General features: G+C 40.9%; 18 protein-coding genes across 18 annotated transcripts; 5 read left to right on the forward strand and 13 right to left on the reverse strand.

The window, feature by feature from the left end:
* Positions 1–6: 6 nt before the first annotated feature.
* FBA1 (Fructose-bisphosphate aldolase 1) lies at positions 7–1089 on the reverse strand (the record flags this gene model as incomplete). The annotated part of the gene is made up of 1 exon (XM_038922641.1): positions 7–1089. The coding sequence occupies one exon, from the start codon at positions 1087–1089 to the stop codon at positions 7–9; it is 1083 nt and encodes a 360-aa protein (XP_038778569.1).
* A 1716-nt stretch (positions 1090–2805) lies between these two features.
* Positions 2806–3930, reverse strand: ADH4_1 (Alcohol dehydrogenase adh4; the record flags this gene model as incomplete). Its single annotated transcript, XM_038922642.1, has 1 exon — positions 2806–3930. The coding sequence occupies one exon, from the start codon at positions 3928–3930 to the stop codon at positions 2806–2808; it is 1125 nt and encodes a 374-aa protein (XP_038778570.1).
* Positions 3931–4138: 208 nt separating this feature from the next.
* FOA43_002346 (uncharacterized protein) lies at positions 4139–5182 on the reverse strand (the record flags this gene model as incomplete). Its single annotated transcript, XM_038922643.1, has 1 exon — positions 4139–5182. The coding sequence occupies one exon, from the start codon at positions 5180–5182 to the stop codon at positions 4139–4141; it is 1044 nt and encodes a 347-aa protein (XP_038778571.1).
* A 114-nt stretch (positions 5183–5296) lies between these two features.
* On the forward strand, positions 5297–6775 carry FOA43_002347 (uncharacterized protein; the record flags this gene model as incomplete). The annotated part of the gene is made up of 1 exon (XM_038922644.1): positions 5297–6775. One exon carries the CDS (start codon positions 5297–5299, stop codon positions 6773–6775), a length of 1479 nt encoding a protein of 492 aa, XP_038778572.1.
* A 44-nt stretch (positions 6776–6819) lies between these two features.
* Positions 6820–7236, reverse strand: ATG8 (ubiquitin-like protein atg8; the record flags this gene model as incomplete). Its single annotated transcript, XM_038922645.1, has 2 exons — positions 6820–7142; positions 7203–7236. The coding sequence occupies 2 exons, from the start codon at positions 7234–7236 to the stop codon at positions 6820–6822; spliced, it is 357 nt and encodes a 118-aa protein (XP_038778573.1).
* Positions 7237–8185: 949 nt separating this feature from the next.
* FOA43_002349 (uncharacterized protein) lies at positions 8186–8740 on the reverse strand (the record flags this gene model as incomplete). The annotated part of the gene is made up of 2 exons (XM_038922646.1): positions 8186–8516; positions 8736–8740. 2 exons carry the CDS (start codon positions 8738–8740, stop codon positions 8186–8188), a joined length of 336 nt encoding a protein of 111 aa, XP_038778574.1.
* A 947-nt stretch (positions 8741–9687) lies between these two features.
* FOA43_002350 (uncharacterized protein) lies at positions 9688–10959 on the reverse strand (the record flags this gene model as incomplete). Its single annotated transcript, XM_038922647.1, has 1 exon — positions 9688–10959. The coding sequence occupies one exon, from the start codon at positions 10957–10959 to the stop codon at positions 9688–9690; it is 1272 nt and encodes a 423-aa protein (XP_038778575.1).
* Positions 10960–11801: 842 nt separating this feature from the next.
* CCT6 (T-complex protein 1 subunit zeta) lies at positions 11802–13418 on the forward strand (the record flags this gene model as incomplete). Its single annotated transcript, XM_038922648.1, has 1 exon — positions 11802–13418. One exon carries the CDS (start codon positions 11802–11804, stop codon positions 13416–13418), a length of 1617 nt encoding a protein of 538 aa, XP_038778576.1.
* Positions 13419–13627: 209 nt separating this feature from the next.
* Positions 13628–13881, forward strand: FOA43_002352 (uncharacterized protein; the record flags this gene model as incomplete). Its single annotated transcript, XM_038922649.1, has 2 exons — positions 13628–13636; positions 13684–13881. 2 exons carry the CDS (start codon positions 13628–13630, stop codon positions 13879–13881), a joined length of 207 nt encoding a protein of 68 aa, XP_038778577.1.
* A 642-nt stretch (positions 13882–14523) lies between these two features.
* On the reverse strand, positions 14524–15918 carry FOA43_002353 (uncharacterized protein; the record flags this gene model as incomplete). The annotated part of the gene is made up of 1 exon (XM_038922650.1): positions 14524–15918. One exon carries the CDS (start codon positions 15916–15918, stop codon positions 14524–14526), a length of 1395 nt encoding a protein of 464 aa, XP_038778578.1.
* Positions 15919–16107: 189 nt separating this feature from the next.
* FOA43_002354 (uncharacterized protein) lies at positions 16108–17172 on the reverse strand (the record flags this gene model as incomplete). The annotated part of the gene is made up of 1 exon (XM_038922651.1): positions 16108–17172. The coding sequence occupies one exon, from the start codon at positions 17170–17172 to the stop codon at positions 16108–16110; it is 1065 nt and encodes a 354-aa protein (XP_038778579.1).
* A 280-nt stretch (positions 17173–17452) lies between these two features.
* On the reverse strand, positions 17453–18328 carry FOA43_002355 (uncharacterized protein; the record flags this gene model as incomplete). Its single annotated transcript, XM_038922652.1, has 1 exon — positions 17453–18328. One exon carries the CDS (start codon positions 18326–18328, stop codon positions 17453–17455), a length of 876 nt encoding a protein of 291 aa, XP_038778580.1.
* Positions 18329–18579: 251 nt separating this feature from the next.
* FOA43_002356 (uncharacterized protein) lies at positions 18580–19370 on the reverse strand (the record flags this gene model as incomplete). The annotated part of the gene is made up of 2 exons (XM_038922653.1): positions 18580–18908; positions 19319–19370. 2 exons carry the CDS (start codon positions 19368–19370, stop codon positions 18580–18582), a joined length of 381 nt encoding a protein of 126 aa, XP_038778581.1.
* Positions 19371–19555: 185 nt separating this feature from the next.
* RPS15 (ribosomal protein S15) lies at positions 19556–20230 on the forward strand (the record flags this gene model as incomplete). Its single annotated transcript, XM_038922654.1, has 2 exons — positions 19556–19574; positions 19824–20230. The coding sequence occupies 2 exons, from the start codon at positions 19556–19558 to the stop codon at positions 20228–20230; spliced, it is 426 nt and encodes a 141-aa protein (XP_038778582.1).
* A 45-nt stretch (positions 20231–20275) lies between these two features.
* FOA43_002358 (uncharacterized protein) lies at positions 20276–21106 on the reverse strand (the record flags this gene model as incomplete). The annotated part of the gene is made up of 1 exon (XM_038922655.1): positions 20276–21106. The coding sequence occupies one exon, from the start codon at positions 21104–21106 to the stop codon at positions 20276–20278; it is 831 nt and encodes a 276-aa protein (XP_038778583.1).
* Positions 21107–21292: 186 nt separating this feature from the next.
* Positions 21293–22624, reverse strand: FOA43_002359 (uncharacterized protein; the record flags this gene model as incomplete). The annotated part of the gene is made up of 1 exon (XM_038922656.1): positions 21293–22624. The coding sequence occupies one exon, from the start codon at positions 22622–22624 to the stop codon at positions 21293–21295; it is 1332 nt and encodes a 443-aa protein (XP_038778584.1).
* A 153-nt stretch (positions 22625–22777) lies between these two features.
* On the reverse strand, positions 22778–24370 carry FOA43_002360 (uncharacterized protein; the record flags this gene model as incomplete). The annotated part of the gene is made up of 1 exon (XM_038922657.1): positions 22778–24370. The coding sequence occupies one exon, from the start codon at positions 24368–24370 to the stop codon at positions 22778–22780; it is 1593 nt and encodes a 530-aa protein (XP_038778585.1).
* Positions 24371–24738: 368 nt separating this feature from the next.
* FOA43_002361 (uncharacterized protein) lies at positions 24739–26298 on the forward strand (the record flags this gene model as incomplete). The annotated part of the gene is made up of 1 exon (XM_038922658.1): positions 24739–26298. The coding sequence occupies one exon, from the start codon at positions 24739–24741 to the stop codon at positions 26296–26298; it is 1560 nt and encodes a 519-aa protein (XP_038778586.1).
* Positions 26299–26937: the final 639 nt, after the last annotated feature.

Here is a 26937-nt window from a genome sequence, read left to right on the forward strand (position 1 = left end):
TACTTCTTAATTAAGCTGTCCAACAGCGTTGAAAGTGATCAAAGCCTTGTTAATTCTTGCAGACATAGTCTTTTCTCCTTCTCTGACCCAGTTTCTTGGATCATAGTACTTCTTGTTTGGCAAGTCAGCACCCTCTGGATTACCAACTTGAGACATAATGTAATCCTTGTACTTTAAAACGTAATCTCTGATACCAGTCAAGTAAGCGTACTGAGTATCGGTATCGAGATTGACCTTGACAACACCGAGGTCAATGGCAGTCTTGAACTCCTGTTCGGTAGAACCCGAACCACCGTGGAAGACCAAGAACAAAGGTTTGTCTTCCTTAGTGCCAAGCTTAGCCTTGGCGTACTTCTCGTGCTCTCCCAAAAGCTTTGGCTGCAAAACAACGTTACCTGGCTTGTAAACACCATGAACATTACCGAAAGCAGCGGCAATCGAGAAGTTAGCAGAAATTGGTGCAAGAGCTTCGTAAACGCTAAACACAGTCTCAGAAGAAGTGTACAAAGCGGATTTGTGAACGTGACCGTTGTCAACACCATCTTCCTCACCTCCGGTGATACCGATTTCCATTTCAAGCCATTGGTCCATCTTGGCCATTCTCTTGAAATACTTGGCACAAGTAGAGATGTTGTAGTCATCGTTTTCAGCGGACAAATCCAACATGTGAGAGGAGAACAAAGGCTCTCCGTGCTCCTTGTAATAAGCCTCATCAGCAGCCAACATACCGTCAAACCACTGAAGCAACTTCTTGGCACAATGGTCAGAATGCAAGATCACAGGGATTCCGTAAGTTGGAGCAATGGATCTGATGTAGTTACCAGCAGCAACGGCACCAGCAATAGAAGCCTTCTGGTCCTTGTTAGAAACACCTTTTCCGGCGAAATAGGCGGCACCTCCGTTAGAAGTTTGGAGGATAATTGGAGAGTTGGCATCTCTTGCAGCTTCCAAAGCTGCGACAGCAGTGGAAGAAGAGGTCACATTAATAGCTGGGATAGCGAAACCCTTCTCGTGAGCGTACTTGAAGAGATTTTTCACGTCATCACCGACGATAACACCGGTTTTTCTGGATAGGAAGTCAAGAGTCATAATAGTTATTTAATAATTAGCAATTGAATGTAAATTGTTTAACAAAACAGAGAAAACAAAAAGGAAAAGAGGAAACAAAAGAGAATAAAAGGGTTTATAGAGGAGAAATAAGCAGGTGCAACTATCTCTATATATACGTGTATTAACGGAGACGGACGGCAGCTCAAACCGTTCGACCCATGTGGCCAATATGGGCATAATAGGCAATGCGGGCAGCAGCAGCCAGAAATGTTGTCATGGCAGGAAGCAGCCCGGCAGGTACAGCCACGCGGCAAAGGTTCGGAGACCACGGAGTGCTACGGGAAGTCCGGGTGCTTTCGAAGCGAGGTGGGTTGGCACCTGGTAGCAGACGCAAGGGAATATTTTCAATAATGCGATAGATCCCGCGCGCCAGAGATTTGTCTGCCGTAGTTACTCCTTAGTGCTCGTTTGTTAGTTTTTAGTGCTTCTTTGTCACTCGGTGCATCTTTGTTACTTCCTCGTGCTCTTTGTTACTTCCTCATGCTCTTGTTGCTCCTTAGTTGCACTTTAGTTGCACTTTAGTTGCTCCTTAGTTGCTCTTTCGTTGCTCCTTCGCTACTCCTTCGTTACTCCTTCGTTTTTCTGCACCCGCTCGCTCCTCCCGGTAATTTCTGTCACGTTGTTTCTTTTTCTCAACTAATCAAATCTGCTCATTTCTCCTCTGTTCTCTCACTACTCCGTGAGATCCGAATTTGAAAAGTCTGTCACACCTTCTCGTTGTTCCGAAAGAAGAAACGACTTGAAAACCTATTTTTTCATTGTACATAGAATGTACATTGAATCATCTTAATGTAACTATAAGGGTTCCTACGTTTAACGGTTAATTCAGTACTTCTAAGATTGCATTGTTACCTTCTTTCCACCCCTTTATATATAAGAACCAAGTATACTTGAGAGCAAAGTTAAACCGTCTAGGTTTTGGTCGTTGGCTTTTGGCCCTAAATAACAAACCAGGAAATAGGACCCCCCCCCCTCCCCTCCTCGGGATTGTGAAAACTTTAACCTCAGGATATTATCCCTCTGATTTCGGGATCGCGGACCTCTAACTTCGGGATCGTGAAACCTGTGACTTCAGGACAGGAACCCTTTGAATTTGGGATCTTGAAACTTTTTTCTCAAAACCCGTGAAACCTTCAATCTCGGGATCTTAAAAAACCTCTAAAGCCTCCACCTTATTTTCTACTCCACTAATCACTCCTCTCTTCATGTCTTCCTCTTCTAATTTACTTTCAAAATTCGACAACAATGTGGAACTACTTCTGGCCAAATTCCAGGAGATTTGCCGTCTTTCCACCGTTCAAAATAAAGGTTACGAAACACAATCAGTAGAGTCTCTTCAAATCGAATCTAATGGCTGGACCATCATAAGAATAGCTGAGGAATTGCTTAGTGTAACGAGAACTCTTAAAGAAAGTTGGATTTTGGGCCAAACAAACAGCACCAATCCTGACGATGATCCAAGCAACCTTATTGAACAGGAATTATACGATTTATATGAAAAGGTGAATAGATTGTTGGACGACATTACACATGTGAGTGAGTCAGAAAGGGTGAATAAAGTGTCGAATGAGACATCAGCGGTTGAATCCGTGCCTGAACCTGAGCCTGAACCTGAGCCTGAACCTGAGCCTAAGCTTGAGCCAGTTGAACCACCTAATCCGGTTTAAACGACGTTCCTATACTTCTTACCATTCATTATTTAGATGTATCCAATACATATCTTCCAGCGATTTTTCCTTGCTCCATCAACTCATACACCTCTTGAAGCTTGGATAAACCGACAATCTTGATTGGCGACTTGACAAGTCCTCTATCAAAGAAGTCCAAAGCCTCTGCTGTATCCAAACGGTTACCCACATAGGAACCCTTGATCTGGATCGACTTTAGAACGTGTTCAAACACTTTGGAATGAACTACAGCATCAGCTGGTAGACCCACAAGAACCACTTTTCCGAGGGTGCGGACATACTCTATGGATTGAGACATGGCTTTAGGTGACACGGACACGTTAATCACGCCGTGAGGGCCTCCGTTGGTGGCCTCTTGAACCGCCTTAACCATATCCTTCACCTGGGTGAAATCAATAAACTCCTCTGCACCCAATTTGGTAGCCAACTCACATTTTTCCATTCCACCATCGATTCCAAGTACCCTTAAACCCATTGCTTTGGCATATTGAACAGCCAAAGATCCCAAACCACCACCGGCACCTGAGATGGCCACCCATTGACCCGGACGTAAATCTGCTGTCTTCAATGCTTTATAAACAGTAACACCAGCACATAAAATAGGCGCAACACCGGCCAAATCGGCACCCTTGGAAATATGTGCAGCCTGGATAGCATCTGCCGTGGCGTATTGTTGGAACGTTCCATCATGGGTGTATCCAGACAAATCTGCCTGAGCACAGTTAGGTTCAGCACCTTGGATGCAGAACTCACAGCTCATACATGAGCTGTTGAGCCATTTGATTCCGGCATAGTCGCCAATCTCAAAGGTCTTCACCTCAGAGCCTTTAGCAACAACAATTCCTGCACCTTCGTGACCTCCCACTAATGGAAGTTTGGTAGGAAGAGGCCAATCGCCCTTCCATGCATGTAAGTCTGTGTGACAGACACCAGTATACTTAACGTTTACCAATATTTCATTAGGTTTAGGCTTTGGAACAGGAATGTCCTCATATTTCAAGGGTCCGCCATTCTTATAGAACACAATGGCTTTCTGAGTCTCTGGAATTGAGGCATATGTTCTCAACAGAAGTGTACGACGAGTACAGAGAGTAGAAGCTCTCAGGGTTCTCAATGGTAGTAATTTCAGCATGGTTGGTATGGATCGATAACAACTCAACTGGCTTCATTTTGTTTTGCAATATAGCTGTCTAATAGTACCATATTTATACACTTAAACGTGGTGCGGGGTGCTCGGTTCAGAGGACACGAATGAGACAGATAATTAATTCCGTCTTATGCTGCAGTCGCCGGATGCCCGCCCTTCAATGTGGGGAAGCTTAAACGAGGAGTTATATATTTTATTCCTCACTTAACTCATCACACACGTCCAATCCCAGTCCATTTAATATACCGATGATCTCATTGTACCTGAATTTCAACCCAACATCTTCAACAGTGTCCATATTGAGTAAACACTCTTTGAAGCTTCTATGCAATTCTGATAGGTCCACTTGGAAAAATTCCCCTTTAGGTTGCTCTTCTTCCTCTCCAACACGCAAACTAGTGATCACTTGTAACTGAATTTTTATTATCTCCATCAACTCCTTCGATTCCTCCGTTTTATGATTCAGAATCCCAATGCTATTGAGAAAAAGGTCCATCAATGTTTTCCATTGTAAGTAGCTTCCGTAGTTGTTGATTATTATTGTCATTAAGAAACAGAACTTGAACTCTTCTATAAACCCCTCAAAACTGCCTCCGTGTAATTTGTTGATTAACCACGTTCTATCAAGATAATCTTTGGTCCGGTCCTTACTCCCATCCCGTACAAACGTCCTTTTATCGTTACCATCTATTATGCTTAGTTTTAATTGGTTCGAGTTAAGTTTCTCAAGGTCTTGAAGTAATTTGTCCACGAACTTGTGGTCCTTTCGTCCGTCTTGCCTATGTTTTTTCATGATTTCTTCATCGAGTTTCAAAGATTCAATCGGTGTAGGGTCATTCGATGTCACTTGGTTTTTATCGTTATCAATGAACTTCTTATAGTCCACATTAAGTAGCCGTGACTGGATTATCTGTGCCTTGGCCTCACTCTGACTCTTATAGTTCACCATCTTGGTTATATAAGTTTGCTCATCAGTAGTGATCCTATCTGTTGTCTTCAATTCAATTGTTTCAGTTTCAGGATCAAAGCTCATTTCCACAAAATCGTTCTTCTCAAAATTCACAAATCGTCCTATTCGAGTGTTGGTCAAGACGTTAGTTATATGCAACAAATGACATCCCGACGGAATCAATTTGATCCCTTTGAAACGACTATAAGACTTAACGTCAAAGAAAAGGAAATCAATTCCTACCTGAAAGTTGATGTCTGTAATGTTTAGGCTGATTGTAGCGTTCATCGTTGAAGAAAGAGTAGACGAGACAGTCTTAACTTAATTTTATTTTGTCTACCTTGGTTCATTTCTTTATCCTGTTTCGATCTTTGTAAGTGCTTTTTCCTTCCCCTCTTCATCATGTCGCACCAACTCAAGGTTGGCTTGGAGATACATACACAGCTCAAGACTGCCAGAAAACTATTTTCATTGTCCCACAATAACACTTCCATTCTATTAACTAAACCCAACTCACAGGTGTCATTCTTTGATGTCAGTCTACCTGGTACACAGCCTCGGTTGAATCCTCAAGTGGTTCTATATGCACTTAAATGTGCGATAGCAATGAACTGTCGGATCAACGCTGTTTCACGATTCGATCGTAAGCATTATTTCTATGGTGATCAACCTTTGGGTTATCAAATTACACAGAGATACCATGCTTTGGCCAATGAGGGTAAAGTAGTACTAAGTAAGAAATATGATGGATTACCACATGATACGACTATCGGTATTGAACAAATTCAAATAGAGCAGGATACAGGACGTTCACTATACAAGTTAGGGGATGGAAGTACAGATGTCGACTTCAATAGATCCAATATTCCATTGATTGAGATGGTCACAAAGCCGGATTTCGAGGACGTTGAACAAGTGCGATCGTTTATTAAGAAATATTCAAGAATGCTTCAGAATCTGGATGTTTGCACTGGTGAATTGGATACCGGTGCAATCAGAGTGGACGTTAACGTTTCCATAGATAAATATCCAAGGATTGAATTGAAAAATATTCCTACTACATCTGCCATAGTTAATGCTATTCGCTATGAATACAAGCGACAGTGTGATGTGGTCAACGAGGGAGGATCTATTCGAGATGTAGAGACTCGAGGTTGGGATGGTAAACGTACCTATCGTCTAAGATCCAAGGAGGATTCTATCGATTATCGTTATATGCCTGATCCAGAGCTTCCAGCGTTGAAGTTGGATATAGCAGACATCTTGCCGAAGTTAAAAAAGACTCTTCCATTGAGTGTTGAGCGGAAGATGGATAAGCTGATGACACAGTATGGTCTTAAATTACGAGATGCCAACATTCTTCTCAATGATCCGATACTTCTACGGTACTATCTAGATTTGTATGATGAGGTTTATTCAAAACGATCACTACACAATATGGACAACCCAATCAACTGGCTTGTACATGATTTTATGGGATGCCTATCCAAGTCTAATCTCAAGTTTTCCTACAATATTTTGTCAGTCAAAGAGTTTGCCGAATTCTTGGAATTAATAGATAATGGAACTGTTACAAAACAGAACGCAAAGCTTCTTCTAATGCATTTGGTAAACAATAGAAACGATCAGAAGGTTCCCCTAACCAAATTGGTGAATGATTTCAACATGAACTCTGTGAATGATGACGAGTCGCAAGACAAGTTAATAGAAGAAATTTGCAATAAAGTGATCAATGGAAACAGTAAAGTGCTGAAAGATATTGTTGAAAGGGGGAAACAAAGCAAGATTAACTACTTGATCGGCCAATGCATGAGAGCTTGCAGAGGAAGGATCGAAGCACCAAAATTCGAGAAGCAATTGAAGCGAAAAATACTCGAATAGCAACCATATATATACCTGTAAATACAATAACAAGCCTATCCTTCCTACACCTTTCCAAAGGTGTTCTCCCCACTGTATAAAACATACAAAAAGCCATCGTCATCTTTGTATTGGTCATAAATCTGACTCATCAACGCACCTGTAGGAGGAAGAATGTCGTTAACAAAAATGAAAATGGCCTTTTCAGAAGGAAGATGTATTCTTCGTCTAATAACATAAACGAATTGTCCCACAGTAAGATCAGAAGGAACAAGATATTTGCGCTTATCGATTTCCGGGATATCTGATTCCTCCACTTTCTCGCAAATCACCGGCACTCGATCCTGAAATTTCGTTCGAATTCGAAGCGATTCTGCTTTTCGTTTCTCTAGCCAATCTTTGTTAGTATGATATTATTATATCATGATAGCCGATAATTAATACTCACCAAATGGATGCTCGTCCTTGAATTGGGATCTCATCGTAATGAACGTGATAATTGATAGTAATAAACGTTAAAATAGTATAGAGGTACAGAAAGAAAAAGTGCTACAAACCAGACAGATAGTTATTTTATAGGCGTTGATATGACATAGCCCTTTTTCCTTAAATTAACTGTGTCGTTTGTTATCTGAGGGGCTATTTTATTTATTGTTTTTTTTATCGCGCCTGAGTTGCCACCTTTGTCTGGTGTACGGATGGTCTAGATTAGTCTGCGAGTAGGTAGGAGACGACGCAAAGGGTGATGATTAAGAGCTGGATAACCGGCAGTAGTAGGACGAGCAGAGGGAAGTTTTTGCACGGGCAAGCGTGGGTGGTGAGTGCAGCGGGGGGCGTGGTAGGTGTTGTAGATGTCGTAGGACTGATCGGACGGATGGATGTTGTAGAACTGATAGGTGTTGTAGAACTTTTAGGCGCTGTGGGACTGACAGAAGCACTGGAAACAGTAGAACTAGTAGAACTAGTAGAAGCACTTGGCGCACTGACACTTGACCCACTCGACGCAGAAATAGTGTCCTTTCTCTCTAACGGTAACGGAAGACCATAATTTCGACGTGTTTTCCGGGGGTTCCGACTATATTCTAATGGTAATGGATCCCCAATATCTATACCTAGTTTATCACGTGATTGTCGTGAAACTGACTCGTCGTCGTTCGTGTTCTTACTCTCAAGTTGACTCATCATCTCCTGTTTCAATCGACTCACTATCGATTGTGTCATAGCATTTGACTTCGCGGCCCTTTTGGCGTGATATTCAAGTGGCAATGGATCGCCTATATCTATCATGAGGACGCATACGGAGTGAATAAATTGAGCTTTGTTGCGTGAAGCTTGATCGACTTTAAATATAAACATCTCTATAATTCTCGCGTCGTTCGACGCGTCAGTATAACAATTCAGTGACTTTTAAGTATACACGGTCTACTTAGTTTATCGTCTCGGCCTCTCAGCTTGTTCTTCCTCGTTCAACAACGACTCAACCTTCATCACTTTTCTAGGTTCTTGAAAACTCTTGGTGAAGTCCACCGCCATAGTTCTCGGTGTGTATGGAGATATCATGTGCTCGCTATCACGTGATGTGAACTTTTCGGGAAGTTCTGTAGATTGTAGACTTGTTTGCTCTAACTCCTCTTCTGAACTCTTGTTTCTATTCCTTTTTCTCCTCTTAATGATTCCCTTCTTCAACCTGACAGGTCTATAAACCCCGTGAAGTCTGTAGTAAAGTCCGCAAGCATTGCAAATGGTATTTCCGGAATTGTCTCTTCTCCATAAAGGAGTTACGGTACTTCCACAGTTATAGCATGCAATCATAAGTGGTGAGCTAGACTGATTTGGCCCAAAACTCAGCAGGTCCGACCGCAATTCTTTCGAATTCTCCTTTGAATCACTCAAATCATTCTTTATCTCTTCATTTTTCACTTTATTACACTGACAGTCTGTACCGCGTGATACTTCTGTCGAAGACTCTTTCCCCGGAGACGACATCTTTAATATTTTATTGTTGAATACAGGACATCCACGACAGGTTAAAGAACCTCCCGTTCCATTACATTGCCCATTTCCTTTGCAATTTCCTCCTTTAAGCAGTGCTAATTGTTCCATTTTCGACACAGACACCAATAATGGTGGCTTCTTCAAGTTGACGGGTCGATGGCAATTGTTTGCTCGATAATAAAGGCCACAGGCATTGCATGTAAGCATTCCATCGGGCGTTCTTCTCCATAATGGAGTATTTGTAGCTCCACAGTTACTACAAACATGTGAAGAAGCCTTTAAACTGCTTGAACTTCGACTCAACGACTTTGGACTTCGATGGTTTTTCCTCTTTCTTGGTGGATCGTCTGGTGACATCGAAGTGTAATCTGTTTTTTTGGAACCAAAATGTTGGCTTTGTACCAATCATCTAAAAACGCACTATTTTAAAAATGGTGTTCCTATTCGGAAATTTCATCTATTTAAGACCTTCGTATATTCGGTTTTGACATTTATTTTTTTTTCACTCTTTTAGCCAATTAAAGATTTCATTGAACTGAAGCATTAGGCAATCTTTACACAGGCATTACGTTTTTTCTACTTATCATCATCAGTTGTTCTATTCAACGAAGTTAACTCGCGTTTGCCAAGACACTCCTCCCATCAATATCTTCGTAACGTAACTGATCTAGTATATTTTATTATCCGCTTCTACTTCATACTGCTATACCTGTTATTAGCTATCCTCCCTTACTTTCCGTATCACATTACCCACAGATCCATCCATCATCCCGAAAATACTTTCCAAAACTCTCTCCAAAATACTTTCCAAAACTCTCTCCAGAATACTCGCCAAAATCTCTGTGATCTATAGCCAATAGGCGCTTGATAATTAGTCATCGAACTTTTCTCTAAACGTTTCTTTTGATTCACTTGGAACTATTTTTGGTACTGGACGTTCATTGTATGTTCTTTGTTTGGTCTGTTGGCTCTTCATTAATTGGCTCTTTTGCGTCCTCTTTTGCGTCCTCTTTTGCGTCCTCTTTTGCGTCCTCTTCTGCCGTTTGGATCGTCTTGATACCTCCCGCTATAACCACTTCCTTAGTCTTTACTCCCAAACAGTCTCCAAATCTTGATAAATCCTTAATAGTATCCCACTGATTGGCATTGATCCGCGCAAAATGCATCCCGGGATTCGTATATAATGCAGGAAATGCTTTGTAGGTTTCCACTTCAATATTGACAGCCAAATTGATTGTAGGTTTATTAGATGTCTTGGAACCGGAAGAACTCACGTTTAATCCATTTAAACTCACATTTTCTGGTATGCACAAACTCCATACATTGGATATGTCCTTTAAATCGATAAGCATTATTGAATTGTTCTTTCGAGCCAATAGTATACTGTAATCAGCTGGACCAGTGGCTATGCTCTGCGCTCCAAAACTTGAGAGACACCAGACATCTTCAGAGCCCTTTTCTGTAGTGTCATTTCCAAAATAGTGAATAGAACCGTTAGGAAGACTCAATGCAATGATTCCACGATCATTGGGTAGCCAACAAATTTGATATATCACAGAAGATGTCTTTCCACGTTCAAATCTGTTCATAAGCATTAAACAATTCTGATAGCAGGTAAAATCCCATAATGAAAGCGTGTCACCACGTTCAGACGCCGTTACAAGTTGGGCATCAAACGGAGAAAGTGATAACTTAGAGCATCCATCAGGAAGAACAAAGCGGAAAAGTGGTTTCAGAGTGTTGAGATCAATAGCAACCATATGAGCTGAATCCGGACGCTTTGTGTTGAACATTTTAGACACAACATCGCGATAACGAGTCAAATTGTGGTCGTCCTGTCGAAGATTTGGATCGTTAAACAGTTTCTTTAGCTTTAATTGAGATACCTCAGCAAACAAGCCAAGTGAATCAAATGTAGTCGCAGATAAATCACTCAGAAGTTTATTCAGAAGACCAGCCTTGCCTGATAACTTGACAGGAGTAATTCTTGTAGATTCCCATGAGTTATCTGCTTGTCTGTAAACCAAGCAAGAGCCACAGACATCAAAGACACATTTTCCGTTAACGACAACGCATTGAAATACTTGGCTATCTTTCACTTTTCCTTTGAATAGATGCAAAAGACCGTTTTTGTTGTCTGCAAGGACAAATCTATTCTCTTCAGGAAGCCCAATTGAATATCCAGAATATTCATAATGAGAAGCATCCATAGTGAGAGGATTGGGAATATATGAAGTGGAGAAATGTGAGAAACTGAGTGCCCCAGACGTATCTTTGAGGATGCAACACGCTTGAAATCCCTTTTCCAAGTAATAAGAGTTGATTGGGAACAATTTTTGGACTTCCATCGATGAGGATTGGTGGGAGGGGTCTGCGGACAGAGTACTCTCTGCATCACATTGAATATTAGTGGCAGTTCCCGAAGATGGAAGAGATAAAGATGACAACCACTTAAGTCTAGTTGGCTTCATACCAATCATGAAAAAAACGTCACCGTTTGGACCGACCTGAATACGTTTGACCAATTTGTTGGTTGTCGTTTTTGGTTTGTCCTTATTTTCAGCCTTAGGCTTCCTAAACTTTGAGACAAGATAGTGGGTGGAATTCCTTAGTAAGTAAGAAGAGCGGGAAGACCAGTCGGATCCATCAATGTAATTGAGTTGATCACTTGGCACCCTATGTGCTTCAAAATTTATTGAGTAAGGCATGACAAGAGGAAGAGATAGTGATGGAGAGATTAGAAATAGGCAGGGACGTTATCTGTTATCGGAGGGGGGGAAGATAGGGAGGGAGTTCACGGGGAGGCTAAGGCAGAGTTACCGGGGAATTCCACGGGAAGTTCACGGGGAGGAAAGGGAGAGTTACCGGGGAATTCCACGGGGAGCCCAAGGGGAGGAAAGGGAGAGTTACCGGGGGTATTCGGGGAAAACGTCTAACCTGACATCCTGCTCACCTTTTTATTTACTCCCCGTGGAGTCTCCCGTGGAAAATTTTTAACCTCAAAGGCAAATCAATCATTGCCCTACTTCACCCCTTCTTCTTCTCCAACACCATGTCATCGTCTGCAATTCAATTCCTCAACCCCAAAGCCGAGTCACTTCGTCGGCAACAGGCCCTTCAGGTGAATATTGCTGCCGCTGAAGGTCTTCAAGATGTACTGAGCTCAAATCTTGGCCCAAAAGGTACCATGAAAATGCTTGTAGATGGTTCTGGTGGAATTAAAATCACCAAGGATGGTGATGTATTGCTTAAAGAAATGCAAATTCAGTCTCCTACAGCCGTCATGATTGCCAGAGCTGCTACTGCACAGGATGATGTCACTGGAGATGGTACCACCACTGTAGTTCTACTAGTTGGCGAACTACTACGTCAGGCTGAAATATACCTCAACGAGGGAATTCATCCTCGTGTGATTACAGACGGTTATGAAAAGGCACGTGCCGCTGCGCTAGAGTTTTTGAATCAGTTTGTGATTCCGAAACCGGCTGAAACTGTTGATAGAGAGCTTCTTTTACAGGTTGCCAGATCGTCTTTGAGTACCAAGGTCGATGCTGAATTGGCCAGCGTGTTAACACCAATAGTTACAGATGCTGTTTTGAGTCTTAGAGATGATAAGAATCCCGAGGATGTCGATTTGCACATGATAGAAGTGATTCCTATGATGCACGAGACTGCTAAGGATACGGAATTGGTCAAGGGACTCGTGTTAGACCACGGTGCTCGCCATCCTGATATGCCCAAAAGGGTAGAAAACGCATACATTCTCACATTGAATGTGAGTTTGGAGTATGAGAAGACAGAGGTGAATTCGGGCTTCTATTACTCGAACGCCGAGCAAAGAGAAAAGTTGGTTCAAAGTGAACGCAAGTTTGTGGATGATAAAATCAAGAAGATTGTTGACTTAAAAAACGAAGTTTGTGGTGAAGATCCTAGTAAAGGATTTGTTATTATTAATCAGAAGGGTATTGATCCTATGTCGTTGGATATATTGGCCAAAAATAACATTTTGGCTCTCAGAAGAGCCAAGAGAAGGAACATGGAAAGATTGCAGCTCTGCTGTGGAGGAACTGCAATGAATTCTGTCGACGGTTTAACTCCTGAAGTATTGGGTTATTCTGGCTTGGTTTTTGAGAAGACTCTTGGTGAGGAGAAGTTTACATTTGTGACAGAAGTTCAGAACCCCAAGTCTGTGACTGTATTGATTAAGGGAGCACATAATTATGTTGTTCTGCAGGTAAAGGATGCCGTTAGAGATGGATTGAGAGCTGTTAATAATGTATTGAAGGACCACAATCTCGTTCCTGGGGCTGGAGCATTTTGGATGTCCTGTTCGAAGCATTTATTGGAGAACAAGGAAGTCAGTAAAGGTAGATCGAAGCCAGGTGTGAAGGCTTTTGCAGAGGCTTTGTTGGTGATACCGAAAACATTGGCTAAAAACTCTGGATTGGACTCATTGGAGTCATTGAGTGAGTGCCAAGATGAGATCGACCAGGGAGAAGTAGTTGGATTGGACTTGGAGTCAGGAGAACCGATCGACCCGACACTTGAAGGTGTCTGGGACTCGTTTAGAGTGATTCGTAATGCCATTTCAGGTGCTACAGGAATAGCCTCGAACCTACTTCTATGTGATGAGCTTTTGAAGGCAGGACGGTCATCATTGAAGAATTAATTAATGGTTTTGATAGTACATTAAAAGTAAACAACAACAGCAACAAAAAGTACAGTAAAAACAGAGAAATCCAGAAGAAATAGTAACCCAACCCAACATAATAAAACATCAACCCCAAACAGACATATCGCTAGCGCCAAAGGATGCACCAGAAGAAGGTGAAGACGTACCAGTATTACCCCAGATATTTCTATTGATAGTCAGACCAGATGGAGAAAGTAACCTGGACACATAATTCTCGTTTGAATTAGTGAACATAGGTAAGTTAGTCTTTGCGGATGAGGAGCCAGAAGAAACAGACGAAGATGACGATGAAGCTTCGATATCCTTAAAGAAGTCAGCACCCATAGGTGAATTCGATCTTTGGGATGTTGCGTCTGAGGTGAAGAGAGAGGAGGATGAGATGGAGGAGAAGGAGGTGAGAAGAGGGGGAGGAACGGATGTTTCTAGTGGAAGAGATTGAACTTCAGTAATTGTGGAACCATTAAGAAATCCGTTGAATGAACCATTCATACAAGTACCCGGTTCCACTTGGTGCTGACCCTGGTATGGCTGTCTTTGATAACCCCAATAAGTCTGCCGTCTATACGAGCCATTTGCAGAACCAGAATTTGAATTAACACCAATATTGGGCTTATAAAGGTTCTTAAACAACTGCCGTTGTTGACCACAATGGAATCCATGAGACACCTGATATTTCCTAAAGGTATGAATGGCCCGATTCACATCTTCAATCTGGCCACCAAATGCACCGCCACTATCAGAACAATTGCAAAGTGGACTGTTCATGATTTCATAAGAAAAGTAACACTATTCAGTTAATACAAATAAGAAATAAAACAACATTAAAATGTTAAGTAAAAAATCGATCTTCCTCGATCAATTAATTCACCACTCGTCTCCACTGGCGAAACTTTGAAAGTTTTTCGAGGAACAACTTGAGCGAGGCGGATCGAAAAAAAGCCACGAGGCGGATCAAAACAACCACGAGGCGGATCAAAACAGCCACGAGGCGGATCAAAACAGCCACGAGGCTGCCTGGAGAGGCAGGCACCCCGTAATATTTCCCTTTCGCTTTTCAAATCTCGTGATTGGTCAGCTCAGTTTAGACAGTTGGTGAAGAAGAAGCGGGAGTGAGAAGTGAACCAGAAGCAGACGCAGAAGTGTTACGACGGCCTGTAGAGCCCTTTTCATAAAGTTTGACGAGTTCTTCTAATCTTTTTCTCTCCACACGCTCTTTTTCCAATTCCTTTTCAAAATCTTCATTCATCTGTTGAACCAAATTCTTAAACTGCATCCTTAGTATTGGTGCACTTACAGTAGAATTGTCTTTTGATGGACAGGCATTTGACGAGTTCTCGTCTCCATTGTTCGTACTACTTGTTGATCTTTCTCCAATTTTGTCCACCTTCAGCATATTAATCTCGAGACTTTTGGCATGTAGAATCTTTTTCTTTTCACGTAACTCATTTAATGCATCGTTAAGCTTCATTTCAAGCTTTAGAGACTGCTGAGTCTGATTGGTAAGTTGTTCATTCGAGCATGAAAGAAGCTCTTGTGATTGACTTAGCTTGAGACGAAGTTGGTTAAGCGATTTATTGTATCTACTGCGTTCATCTTCGTACTGTCTGGTAAGATAAACGTGTGCGAATTGAAGGTCATTGAGTGCTCTTTTCAGTTCTATTTTTGATGACGAGTTGGATGCTGCAACAGGAGAATGAGTTGCTGCAGAATTTGATCTCGCCATCACTTTATTATGCACCTTAATTGGCTCCCCAGCTATACCGCTCACTAACTTATCTATGCACTCTCGACACCATTCAATACGACCAATAAAATCCTTCATTCTCTCAAGATCAGGCTCAGGAAGTGCCACTCCATGCTGAATACTAAGAGATATTACACTGGACACAAGATCTTCCAGGGATTTCTCAAGCCTATCTTCAGCTTTCGATCCCACCGTTTCAATATTCTGCCTGATAGAATCCTCTGATGAAATTAAAAAGTCCTTAAAATATCCAAACTTCGCCAAACCGACCAGGTGATTCTGTAATTTGGTCTCATATCGTTGGATTTGTTCATCCACTTCACTCAACGTTTCATCATTGATCTCCTTCAATTTTTCAGCCCGAATTTTACCAAGTTGTTCCACCCGTGTCTTGATCATAGTAATCTCACTCAGATTCAAGATCTCAGCTTTATTATGGTTATCTGCCAATGCTCTCTCTAATAGCATCGTCAATTTAAGTGCATCAACCATTTTATTACCACTATCAATCCTCTTGGAAACTCCATGTTCGTCCAAAAAAAGAGCACTCAGAGTATTCACCGTCGCATCTCTATCCTTAGATACGTCTGTACTGCCGTTTTCCGTATCTCTATGATGCTGACTCACCAATGCGGAATACACCGTTTCCTCGTTGGAAAGATCGTATTTTCGAAAGACCGATTCTTCATTACCGCAGTTTGTGAGGTTGAGCAATCGACATGCAAGAGACATCCTTTGTCTAGCCAGTGATGAAGAAGGTAGATATGTCTTTAAAGGAGAATTCTCCCATTTTGTTACGCGTATCGATAATAGCGTGGTGGCGCACTCGCGCGACTCCCTGGTGGCCCGGTGATTCCCCGATGATACCCCGGTGGTATCAATTCCTTCGAACTATCTATATCTATTTCTATATCTAAATATCTAATCCTCTAAATCTGCATATCTCTTGTAGCAATCTGTAATAGAATCGTATAATACTTGCTTCCGCTCCGTATCCAAAATACTACCCCTAACGGAATTTTTGGCTATGGTAATCCACGTATCCATATCAAAGTTAAAGGCCTCTTGAACGGCCATGTAGTTGTCCAAGATATATCCTCCAAAATAGGCAGGATCGTCACAGTTGATAGAGAATGGAACACCGTATTCCAAAAACTTCCTAATAGGTTCCTCGCTAATCTCTTGAACAACATTCAACCTTTTGTTGGACAACGGGCACACTGTGAGCATAATATCGTTGTCCGCTAGCATCTTCATCACCTCAGGGTCGTCTGCAGAATGAATACCATGATCAATTCTACTCACATTTAACCTATTCACAGACCGTGTAACAACAGAGCTATCTCCTTCTTCTCCTGCATGTGCAGTTAGTAATGTTCCTTCCGGTAGATTGTCTTTGGCATAAGCATAGCATTCCTCGAACAACTCTGGGGGAAATCCAACCTCTGTTGAATCCATACCCAATCCGTCAATCCATCCCTTTTCATAGTATGGCTTAAAGTTTTTCAACGTTTCCAAGGAATTCTTTGTAGGTAGGTGTCTCAATATGCACATAATTAACTTTGTACTCATACCGAATTCATTTTCTGCTCTACTAAGTGCTTTATTGAACCCTTTAATAACACAGTGCATGTCTACGCCACGTTCCACATGACCCTGGGGATCAAAAAATGCTTCCACGTGTTTCAATCCTTGATCGTGAGATTTCACAAGATAAGCCCATGCCAAATCCTCGAAATCCTGCTCCGTAAGTAAAACGGACATTCCAGCATAATATAAATCTAAAAAGTCTTGAAGATCTTTGAAATGCTCATATTTATATTGCAAATCTTCAATAGTAGAAGGAAATCCTGATGGAAGTGTCAAATTATTCCTTTTTGCTAAATGAAATAGAAGATCGGGTTCCAAAGTACCTTCCAAATGGACGTGATGTTCACATTTGGGAAGATCCCTAAGGAAATTCTTCATCGATTCTGTCATCGTCATCGTGTGCGGTGCTGTTTGCCTAAACTACCAACTGCTTGCTAATCCTCTGGAAAATTTAATGTCCTTTTATAAGTCGGTAAAACAACTTTTTTTTTTCACTCTTTTTGGCTCTCGTTTCTTTTGATCCGGAGAAAACGGTTTTTCCTCGGGAATCTCCGACAATTACAACCGAATACGGCATATAATAATAAATGAATAGCTTAGATTTATGGTTTCCTGCTATATATTCGTCATAATATATCTCTCTGTTGTTTTCATGGCTCTGTGCTTTAGATAAGGCTCATTTTTTTTCTACCGACTTAGGAATAACCAAGACATTCAGATTTGTATTTAATCTTTTTCCACACATATAAGCCAATCCGATTGTGTTTGTGAATGAAAAGAACGATTGTCCAATGAAGGGAATGGATTCTAAGATCCCCATGCTTACTCCCAAAGCTAGTAATTCTCCCTCCCTTTCTTTGAGATGGTAATAGCCCACTTGACGTTTTCTTAATCTCTGGAGTCTGAAGAGTCTAGACATTCTCTTATTAACATTCTCAACAAATACTTTGTAAGCCAACAAAGGAGCACCTACGACTGGTAGTAGTTTTGTGCTATTCCAGGTAATCAGATTGTACCAAAACTGGATATACTTGGAAACATTAAACAACTCAGCTGTAGGTGAATTATTAACAACTCTCTGTAATTTTCCAGGGAAGACTATCTGTTCGTTTCCTGTTAGACAGAGAATGTGATCGAACAAAGCGTTGTACTTTGCCTGTTTGATCTCTGAATCTGGAAGAAAACAAGAGGTCAGCAGATCTGCTAATGATATTGACTCCTCGTTGGTGATTGCAAGAGCAATAGATAATCCTAAAGGACCACAGGTAATGGTCAGAACAAGAATATTGGCGGGTAGTAAAAGGACAAAGCATAAGGCTCTCAAGACGGACTGAACCAAAACCAAGGGGAACGTTAAAGATATATATAGGGGAAGAATATTTTGCCAATCCTCAATAAACAATTGGATTCCCTTTGCCGGATAGTAGAATAGATCTCCAGTAAGAAGTGAGTTGGCGAATCCTAATACTACACGGAAAGGTCGAACAAGCTCTAGTTGAGCTCTTGCTGCGATGGCAAGAGTCCAGTCTTCGTAAAATAATGAGTAATCCATGAAGAATGGAAAAAGAAACACGAGACAAGATAAGTTAATACAAAAGAGTTCTTAAAGGAAGTCCCTTATTTAAAGAGCATTTCCTAATTAGGAAATTTACAATATCAAGTCGTCAGATAACACTAAGTTCGCTCATTTATTATTAAATAAAACAACCCTAGCAAAGTCCACCTTAAAGCGGGCCTCAACAAGTCTGTTCTATAAGTACTATAAGTACACCAAGTCTATGCAGGAATAAGTAAACTATTTGCTTAATCAAACAAACCCATACCCATGTCACCATCAGATTCCTCCTCCTCTTCAGATTCCTCCTTTTCCTCTGCAGCATCACCTTCAGCGGCGCTGGCAGAACCTGAAGCAGAGCCTGCAGCAGGGGCAGAAGCAGCAACGGAAGACAACTTCTCGTTACCAGCAGCGATCAACTCTTCAGCTGTCTTTCCTTCGACTTCACTAAAGAGCTTGTCCAATTTGTCAGATTCGACCTCAATACCAGCGGCCTCTAAAACCTTGGAGATATTATCCTTAGAAGGAGAGGCATTTCCTGCCTTAGTCAATAGAAGATAAGCGGCTAAGTATTTCACTATGATGGGTGTTAGTAAGATGAAGGCAAATTGAGAAACTTTCTTCTTGATAGGTATCACTTACTTGTAAATTGTCTATAGTCAATGAAGTCAGTACAAGATGCAAGAGGAGTGGACCATTTGTTAGAGCTGAAAAATCCGTCTACAAAGTGTTGACGAGGAGATGAAAAATTACCGCGAGCACAAAGTACTCCTCGCACCTCTATGGTGTGTGGTGGGTTGCCGTGAGTCGTCTAGGTGATTTTGAAAAGTCGTGATAATCACGTGACTTGCTTGCATAATTGATGGGAAGATGATAGTTCATACTAACTGAAGGTGGCAGCGCCAACCTTCATATCCCATTTCTGATGTGTTTGAATTTTTGATATTCTAGTACTTGGTCCTAAACTGTAAAAACAACTAAGAACACCAAGAACTTTTACTCTGACATCTTCTACAGCTCTACAATCTTGGCTTCCCATCCATATCAAGCCTCCGTTACTTCCTCTCGCTCTTCCTGGTGAAACCCTCTTCCACGGGAGGTCTGAAAAAATTTGCCGTAAAAAAATTTTTCACCTCGAATGGATTCAGGAGGTGAAGTTGTCTATTATAATTTCTCTTGTCCGAGTATACAATACTATTAGACCAACAAATATAGATAACCAAGATGTCTGAAGTGTCTGCAGGTATGTATTAAAACGCACGGAGATGATGTATGCATACCATTGGGGATGAAACTGGAGCTATAACCGGGCCTACTAGGCCTACTAGACCTAACTAGAGCTAGACCTACTAGACCTACTAGACCTGACAAGAGCTACTAGACCTACTAGACCTACTAGACCTAGCTAGAGCTAGAGCTCCGAACAACGCACCAGAATTCATAGCATACTCGTCTTTATCACCCTCTATCAAACCTTACTAACGTCTTTTAGTCCACAAGAAGAGAAACTTCAAAGCCTTCTCATTTAAAGGTGTTGATTTGGAAGATTTGTTGTCAATGTCCACAGAGGACTTTGCCAAACTCTGTGGTGCCAGAGTCAGAAGAAAGTTCTCAAGAGGTTTAGATTCCAAGCCAATGGGATTGATCAAGAAGTTGAGAAAGGCCAAGTTGGCTGCTGGTGAAACTGAAAAGCCAGCTCTCGTTAAGACTCACTTGAGAAGCATGATTGTTGTCCCTGAGATGATTGGATCTCTCATCGGTATCTATAACGGTAAGGTTTTCAACACTGTTGAAATTAAACCAGAAATGGTCGGCCACTACCTAGGTGAGTTCTCTATTACTTACAACCCTGTTCAGCACGGTAAGGCTGCTACTGCCTCTAAGTTGAAGTTGTACTAAGCAAGCAATATGAAAGTCATATAATATAATCTGATTTATTTTTGTTTAAACTTTATTATTATGATGGCTTGGTTTGATGTTCATCTGTCGTAGATCTTGTGCCATATCCTGGCTATCGCATCCTTCTAGGTTGTTTAAAGAACTAGGAAACACTTTCTGGTACTTTATCAGTGCTTGCATGTTTCCTATCTCTTTATATACCGAATTTCGTTGTCTGACAAGTTTGCTGATCGATTCTTGTGACTCCACGTTATCTGCAGTGATGTTTTCATTGTACTGGTAGTATTCTGGAGTTTGTAGACTGGCCGTATCCATCGTTCTTCTTTCCTTATTTATCTCATACCAATCCGATGTAATCTTTCGTATCTGACCATATTTGAGGTCTTCACAGTTTCTAATGAACTGCTGATGTATTTGTACGCGGTAAGCGCCAGTTTGGCTGTTGAGACACCGCAATCTGTACTTCTGAAGGTTGATCGACCTCTCGATCTGCCCCTTGAAATTCTCGTCAATCATCTTCATAAAATACAAGAAGTCTGGATGCTTATTCATCTCACAAAGTTTCAATTCCAATTCTAACTTCTTCAGTTGTGTCTCATATAACTTATCCTTCAAAGTTGCAAACTCAATTTCGATATCTTTCAATTCGTTTAATGCACCGGTTCGAAACTGTTCTCTTTCGTTTTCCTCCCCTTCTCTTTTCTCTTCTATTTCTCTCTTCTCTTCTGCTTCCTTTTTCTTCTCTTCTATTTCTTCTTCTTCGTCTGCTTCTTCCATTTCTTCATCAGATTCGTTTCCTTGTTCTTTTCCTGTTTCTTCCTTCTTATCCTTGGATAGGCGCTCCAAATCACTCTCTTTGTCTTCCATATCGTCCATTTTGTCTGTCTCTACGTCTGAAGACGGTATCGGAATATCGTTTGTTTCCCTTGGTCCATTCATCGCTACTTGCAGAATAACAATCAGCCAGTTGTTTAGTTTACTTCACCTCACCCTTAACAAATTGACGATAAGCTTTGTGGTGTAAGGATGTTAAATACGTCTTTTTTCTATTCTATTACCTAGTTAATTAAGTCTCTTTTTTGTTCTTGGCTTCTTCACCTTTCTTCTCTTATTCGTAATACCTTCAATCCTACTGCCTTCGTGTGCTCGTTGTCCTTCCAAAACAGGCATTCCGGCCTCTCTTCTATCTCTTTTTCCAAGCACCTTCCGGGCCCTGCCAACTGTACTTTTTTGCTTATCGTTAAGAATATTGTCGAAGTGATCCCGGGTTCTTTTCTTCCTCCTTTCTCCCCTTTCCTCAACCTTTTTGATAGATTTGCATCTGGCAATTCTCAATCTTCTAGGCTTTTTAGAAGTCGTCAGCTTCTTTCCATCAAGTAATAATGCTCTCTCGACATAATTCATATCTGTGAATTGAACAATTCCAAATCCTTTACCATAGTTTGTTTTGGAGTCTCTCACTATTCGCACATTCCAAACCGTCTTTTGTTCCTTATCTTCTTTATCTCCTAGTTTGTCTTCAAAGTATTTCCATAAACTTTCTTCAGTCTCTTCAAAGTCCAAATTACCAACAAATACTGAGAGTTTATTCTCGTGCTTCATTGGATGTGTTAGATGGTCAATACGTAAATGATGGTTTTCGTAAATGACTCCATTAAGCTTCAGAGCTTTCATAGAATCTTCCTCCTTCTTGAACACTATATAACTGTTCACTACTCCTCCTTCTTCGATCGCTTTCGTAATAAATGCAGCTCTTCTCGGTGCATTTGTGTCTGTATGTATCGATCGGAATCTCATTGATTCAATAGGTTGATACTCTTCTTCCGGACTTTTCTTAACAAAATCAGAAAACACTCTCTTGAATCGTTTCGTATCCTTTTTGGATGACATTGCTTCTGCCGGAACATTACCAACAAAGATAGTTCTATCTGCTTTAGACAATTCTTTTGCTTTAAAGTCCATAGTTATTGCCGGCATTGCTGGCTTCTGAGAGCTAATGAAATCTGAGGCTTCCGAGTTCTTCTCTGAAACTGTCTCTGGGCTCTTTTCCTCCAGTGTCTCTCTGTCTTTTTTCTCCTCCTCCTCTGTCTCTCTGTCTTTTTTCTCCTGCTCCTCTGTCTCTCTGTCCTCCTCCTCCACTAATTTGCTCATATACTTATCCTCCATCGATGTATCTTCAGCATCTTTGTGCTTTCTTTCTCTCCTTTTGAGTTTCTTCTCCTGTTTTCGAAGTTGCTTCTCCTCCTCTTCATCCACTTCCTCGGCGATCTCAATAACATGTCTTTTCTTCTCCTTAACTAACGACTTGGTGTCAATCTTCGACGGCTTAGAAAACAACCCACTCACTTTCTCATCTTTAGTTCCTTTTCCAAATAGATTCGATATTCCTGACATTAATTACACTATCTGTTGATTCAAATATTCATCTAACTAATAATCTATCTACAAGTTAAAGCCAAAATTTTTCACTAAAATTTCAATTTTTCAATTTTTCAATATTTCAAATTCTGTCTTTTTTTTTTTTTTTCAGAAATCTGAAAAATTCACTTATTCCTTTTCATTCAACTCCGGATAAATATACTCTCGAACCAGCTGTTGATAATCGGTTGCATTATCTTCTAATCTTAGCTTCACTTGGTTATCATACCATCTTAATGTCTTATTAATTTGCATGGCAAAAGCTTTGTCGACGTCGCTTCCATCACCTTCTGCTTCTTCTTCACTAGGTGGTGGTGTCTCATAAATCTTATCAAGAAATTCTTTTCCAAGTTTATCGGAAATTCTCCTTTCCAGTCTTTCAGATTGTAATGATCGATTGAACAAAAATCTGACAAACATAATAAGAAATTGTTGACTGGAACTTTCCTCTCTATCCGGTGTACAATGATCCAAATATCCAATAAGCATATTGCTGAAAAGTTGCTTACGTAGATTTCCTGGAATGTTGGATTCATTGTCTTGAAAGAATCTGATCAACGAAATGGAACTGTAAATCTGATTGTTGTAGATAAAACGGGTATTCAACGTCTTCAAATGAACCGTTTTAAGTTGGTTTTCGCCGGCAAATTTCTCCAAAAGCTCAGAAACTCCATCCAAGTTATTGTAAAAAGAGTACACTTTCAAAAGTTCGTCGTCTGTGAAATTCTGGAAGCATTTCTTATTAGTCTTGACAAATTCAAGAAACTCGCCACATGTAGGGAACTGTTTCTTGCTTTTCTCCAAGATTCGCCATAGCATCTTATCGAGCTCAAAGTTGCGACTGATCATCGCATCCAATACCGCCTTGCTATGATCTGGGTTCAATAATTGGTACACACATTGCCAAGTAGACATGGTTACCGGGACTTCCAACTGGCTCATTTTCTTTATTGTATTTCTGGCAATAGTTATTTTGGACAATGGATCCATCTTCGACATTCTACCTGTGGAATAAAGCAAATAGTTGAACGGCATAGGATCTTTTTGAAATTGGGTGTATTGAAGCTTGTTGGAAATAAAGTTTTGAATGATTTTAGGATTGTGCAAACGGTTATAGAAATTCATAATCGAAGTAAGGGTCCCTTTATCCAACTTAGAAAGAACATCCAGGTCTGAAAGATACTCTGAAAGTTTTTCCATAGCTTGAGCCAACTGTTTCTTGGGATATCTTCCTGTGGTAGCATAGGTGAGATACTTGTTAATAATCTCGTCAGCATCCGGACGATCTACAAAACTGGGAGCACTTGGAAGTCCGTTGTTGAACAGTGTAAATCCCTTGTGTGTTTCTCTGCAATTGTAGAAGAAATCGTCATAAAAGGAGTCTACATCCTGTTCAGCCTTTTGTTCAGTATAGGCAAAGAACTCCTTAACAAGTTCGTCCATTGCCGTGTCTGTTCGTTGTCTGTAGGGAGTTGAAGATGCATGACCACGAGGATGTTGAATCTTTTCAATCTGCTGCAAAATAGGCTTGATATCAGATGTTCCCGCTAAAGATGCTTTCGAAGTCTCGTCTGCATCACTCTTGGGTTGAGAATTTTCATCTGAATTCTTGCTTTTGGGGGGAAATGAAGCTATGCTGACAACGTTTCTGTATAAAAAGGGCCGATTCAAAATCCCGATTAGATTCGGTCTTCTGCATGTTCGTGAGATTAGCTTGAACATGGTTCGAGGAATATAAGATGAGTACAAAGAGTTAAAGCTAAGTGCAACAAAGTGAGAGAGAGAGATGGATAAACTTTTTTTTCCCGCGCAAAATTCCTCTGGTAAATATTTTTTTTTTTTCCTCCGCGGCGAGGATGTTTGATGTACATAAATTCATCTTCCCCGATAAGATCGCATCAATTGAATCTGCTCCCGCTTCGGTTAGCGCGATAAGCTCATAAGGCAGGCAGCCAGCCAGCCACTCACAAATGCGGAAAGATACCGACAGATGATGAAGGTCACTTTTAATATTCCTATATTTTTTACGCCACTCCTCTTCTCTTTCACTCTTGTTCCTTTGCTTTCTTTTCATCAACACTCTCCTCAATATGGGCAACACCCCTTCCCAACCACCTCATAAGTCTCCAACTTATACCTATTATGCCCGTTCGGCTGGGTCTGAAGATGACGAATTGTTACTCAAGTTACAGAGTATGCTACTTTCCGATAGTGAAGAAAATCATACCAGAAACGGTAGTAATTCCACTCAGAATGGAAAATCCGTAAGTCCAGATTCTAACCCTATCACTATCGATAAGTTGTACGAGTGGAAGGAGGAACTACTAGCTGATCCAAAGAATCAGTTGGCTTTGAACTGTTTTACGGGAAATGATCTCTCCAAGATTATTGCCAAGACGGCCAAAATCAATAAAAATAATCAAGATTTATTCAATGTCACTGTCAAATATGAAGGCAAGCCAATAACCAATCAGAAGTCTTCTGGAAGATGCTGGTTGTTCGCTTCGACCAACGTTTTCAAGGAGTTTGTTAAGGGAAAGTACAATTTGGACGAATTCGAGTTTTCCCAGAACTATTTATACTTCTATGATAAATTGGAGAAGAGTAATTATTTCTTGAATAGAATTCTAGAGTGTACAGATGAGGATATCGATTCTAGATTGGTTCAGTTCTTACTCCAGATGCCTGAGAATGACGGTGGACAGTGGGATATGGTGGTCAATTTGGTCAACAGGTACGGTTTGGTGCCAAAGACTATTTACACTGACTCGGCTTCGTCATTGAGCTCCAATCGATTGAACTATCTTATTAACGAGAAATTAAGAGAATACGCATTGATTCTAAGAAAGATGAAACGTGATGACTCTGAAAAGATGGGTGCCCAATCTATTGGTAGTGCCAAGAAGTCCATGCTGCAGGAGATCTACAATATACTTTCACTAACCTTAGGTATTCCTCCTAAGCCAGATGAAGAGATTGCTTGGGAATACAAGGACAAGAATGGTAATTATGGTCGTATCAAAACGACTCCATTGGGCTTCTACAAGGATATTTTAGGGTTCAAAGCAGACCAGTATTTCTCGTTGATTCATGATCCTAGAAATGTTGAAGGTTTGTATACTGTAGACAAACTAGGTAACATTGAAGGAGGAAAGCCTATTGAGTATGTGAACACTTCGGCCGACAACTTGAAGCAGGCTGCCATTGCAATGTTGCAAGACAATCATCCGGTTTTCTTTGGTTCTGATGTGGGTAAATTCGAGGATACCAATATTGGTCTTCTAGATGTCAATGCCTGGGACTATAAGCTTGGTTTCGGTACAGATATAAATCTTACTAAGAAGCAGAGATTACTAACTGGATCTTCCCAGATGACTCATGCCATGGTTCTCACCGGTGTTCATTTGGTTGATGGAAAGCCAATTAGATGGAGAGTGGAGAATTCTTGGGGTGAATATGGCGACCATAAGGGATACTTTGTTATGACAGACGATTGGTTTGACCAGTATGTGTTTCAGGTGGTTACCAAGGAGAAATATGCTTTAAAGAAATTGACTGATTACTGGAAAAGTAAAGATTATAAGGTTCTTCCTTATTATGACCCTATGGGAGCTCTAGCACGTTGCGATTGTGGAAAGAGCAGACATTGATACTATCGGCGGTTTATTATATCGATTATTTGCGAACAACGGCTCTCAACATTCTATTTTGCCGGTTTCTTATTAGTTTTTTCATATTGAATGGTACAAGGCTCACGCTGTTCCATAACTCTTCACTAATCACCTTTGGTAGCTTTCTTCCGTAGAGACATTGATCTATAAGCCACATTCCCACAATGAACTCACCTTCTGTGAGGGAGTTGTCTTCGTCTGTATAGGTGTGGAAGGATTTATCGTCCTCTCCGTCCTCTTGTTTGTCGTCTTCTTGGGTGTCCTCATCATCTCTTTCAAATGCCTCATCGTCGTCTTCAACCGGACGACGAGCCATCGCTAAAGACCATATTTCAGCTAGTATCACATCATTCAATTGAGATTGTCTCCAAATCTGACGAACTATCAACCCATGAATTCGATCTTTTTCCGTATAACGTCCTTTATTTCTGGCCCAGATCTTTCTATAAATCTCTTTCTCTTCTTCTGTAACAGCCATAGAACCTTTGTGGTTCTTCCAAGGCTTCAATTCATCAAATTTTGTAGTACTGCTTTTCTTGTTCTTCTTTCGAGTGTACTTTTCATCCCTAAGAGTTGTTCTGAAAATCAGAGAAGAAGGTTTCTCCATTTTGGAACTCG

Source organism: Brettanomyces nanus, chromosome 2, assembly GCF_011074865.1.
Source record: "Brettanomyces nanus chromosome 2, complete sequence".
NCBI lineage: Eukaryota > Fungi > Ascomycota > Pichiomycetes > Pichiales > Pichiaceae > Brettanomyces > Brettanomyces nanus.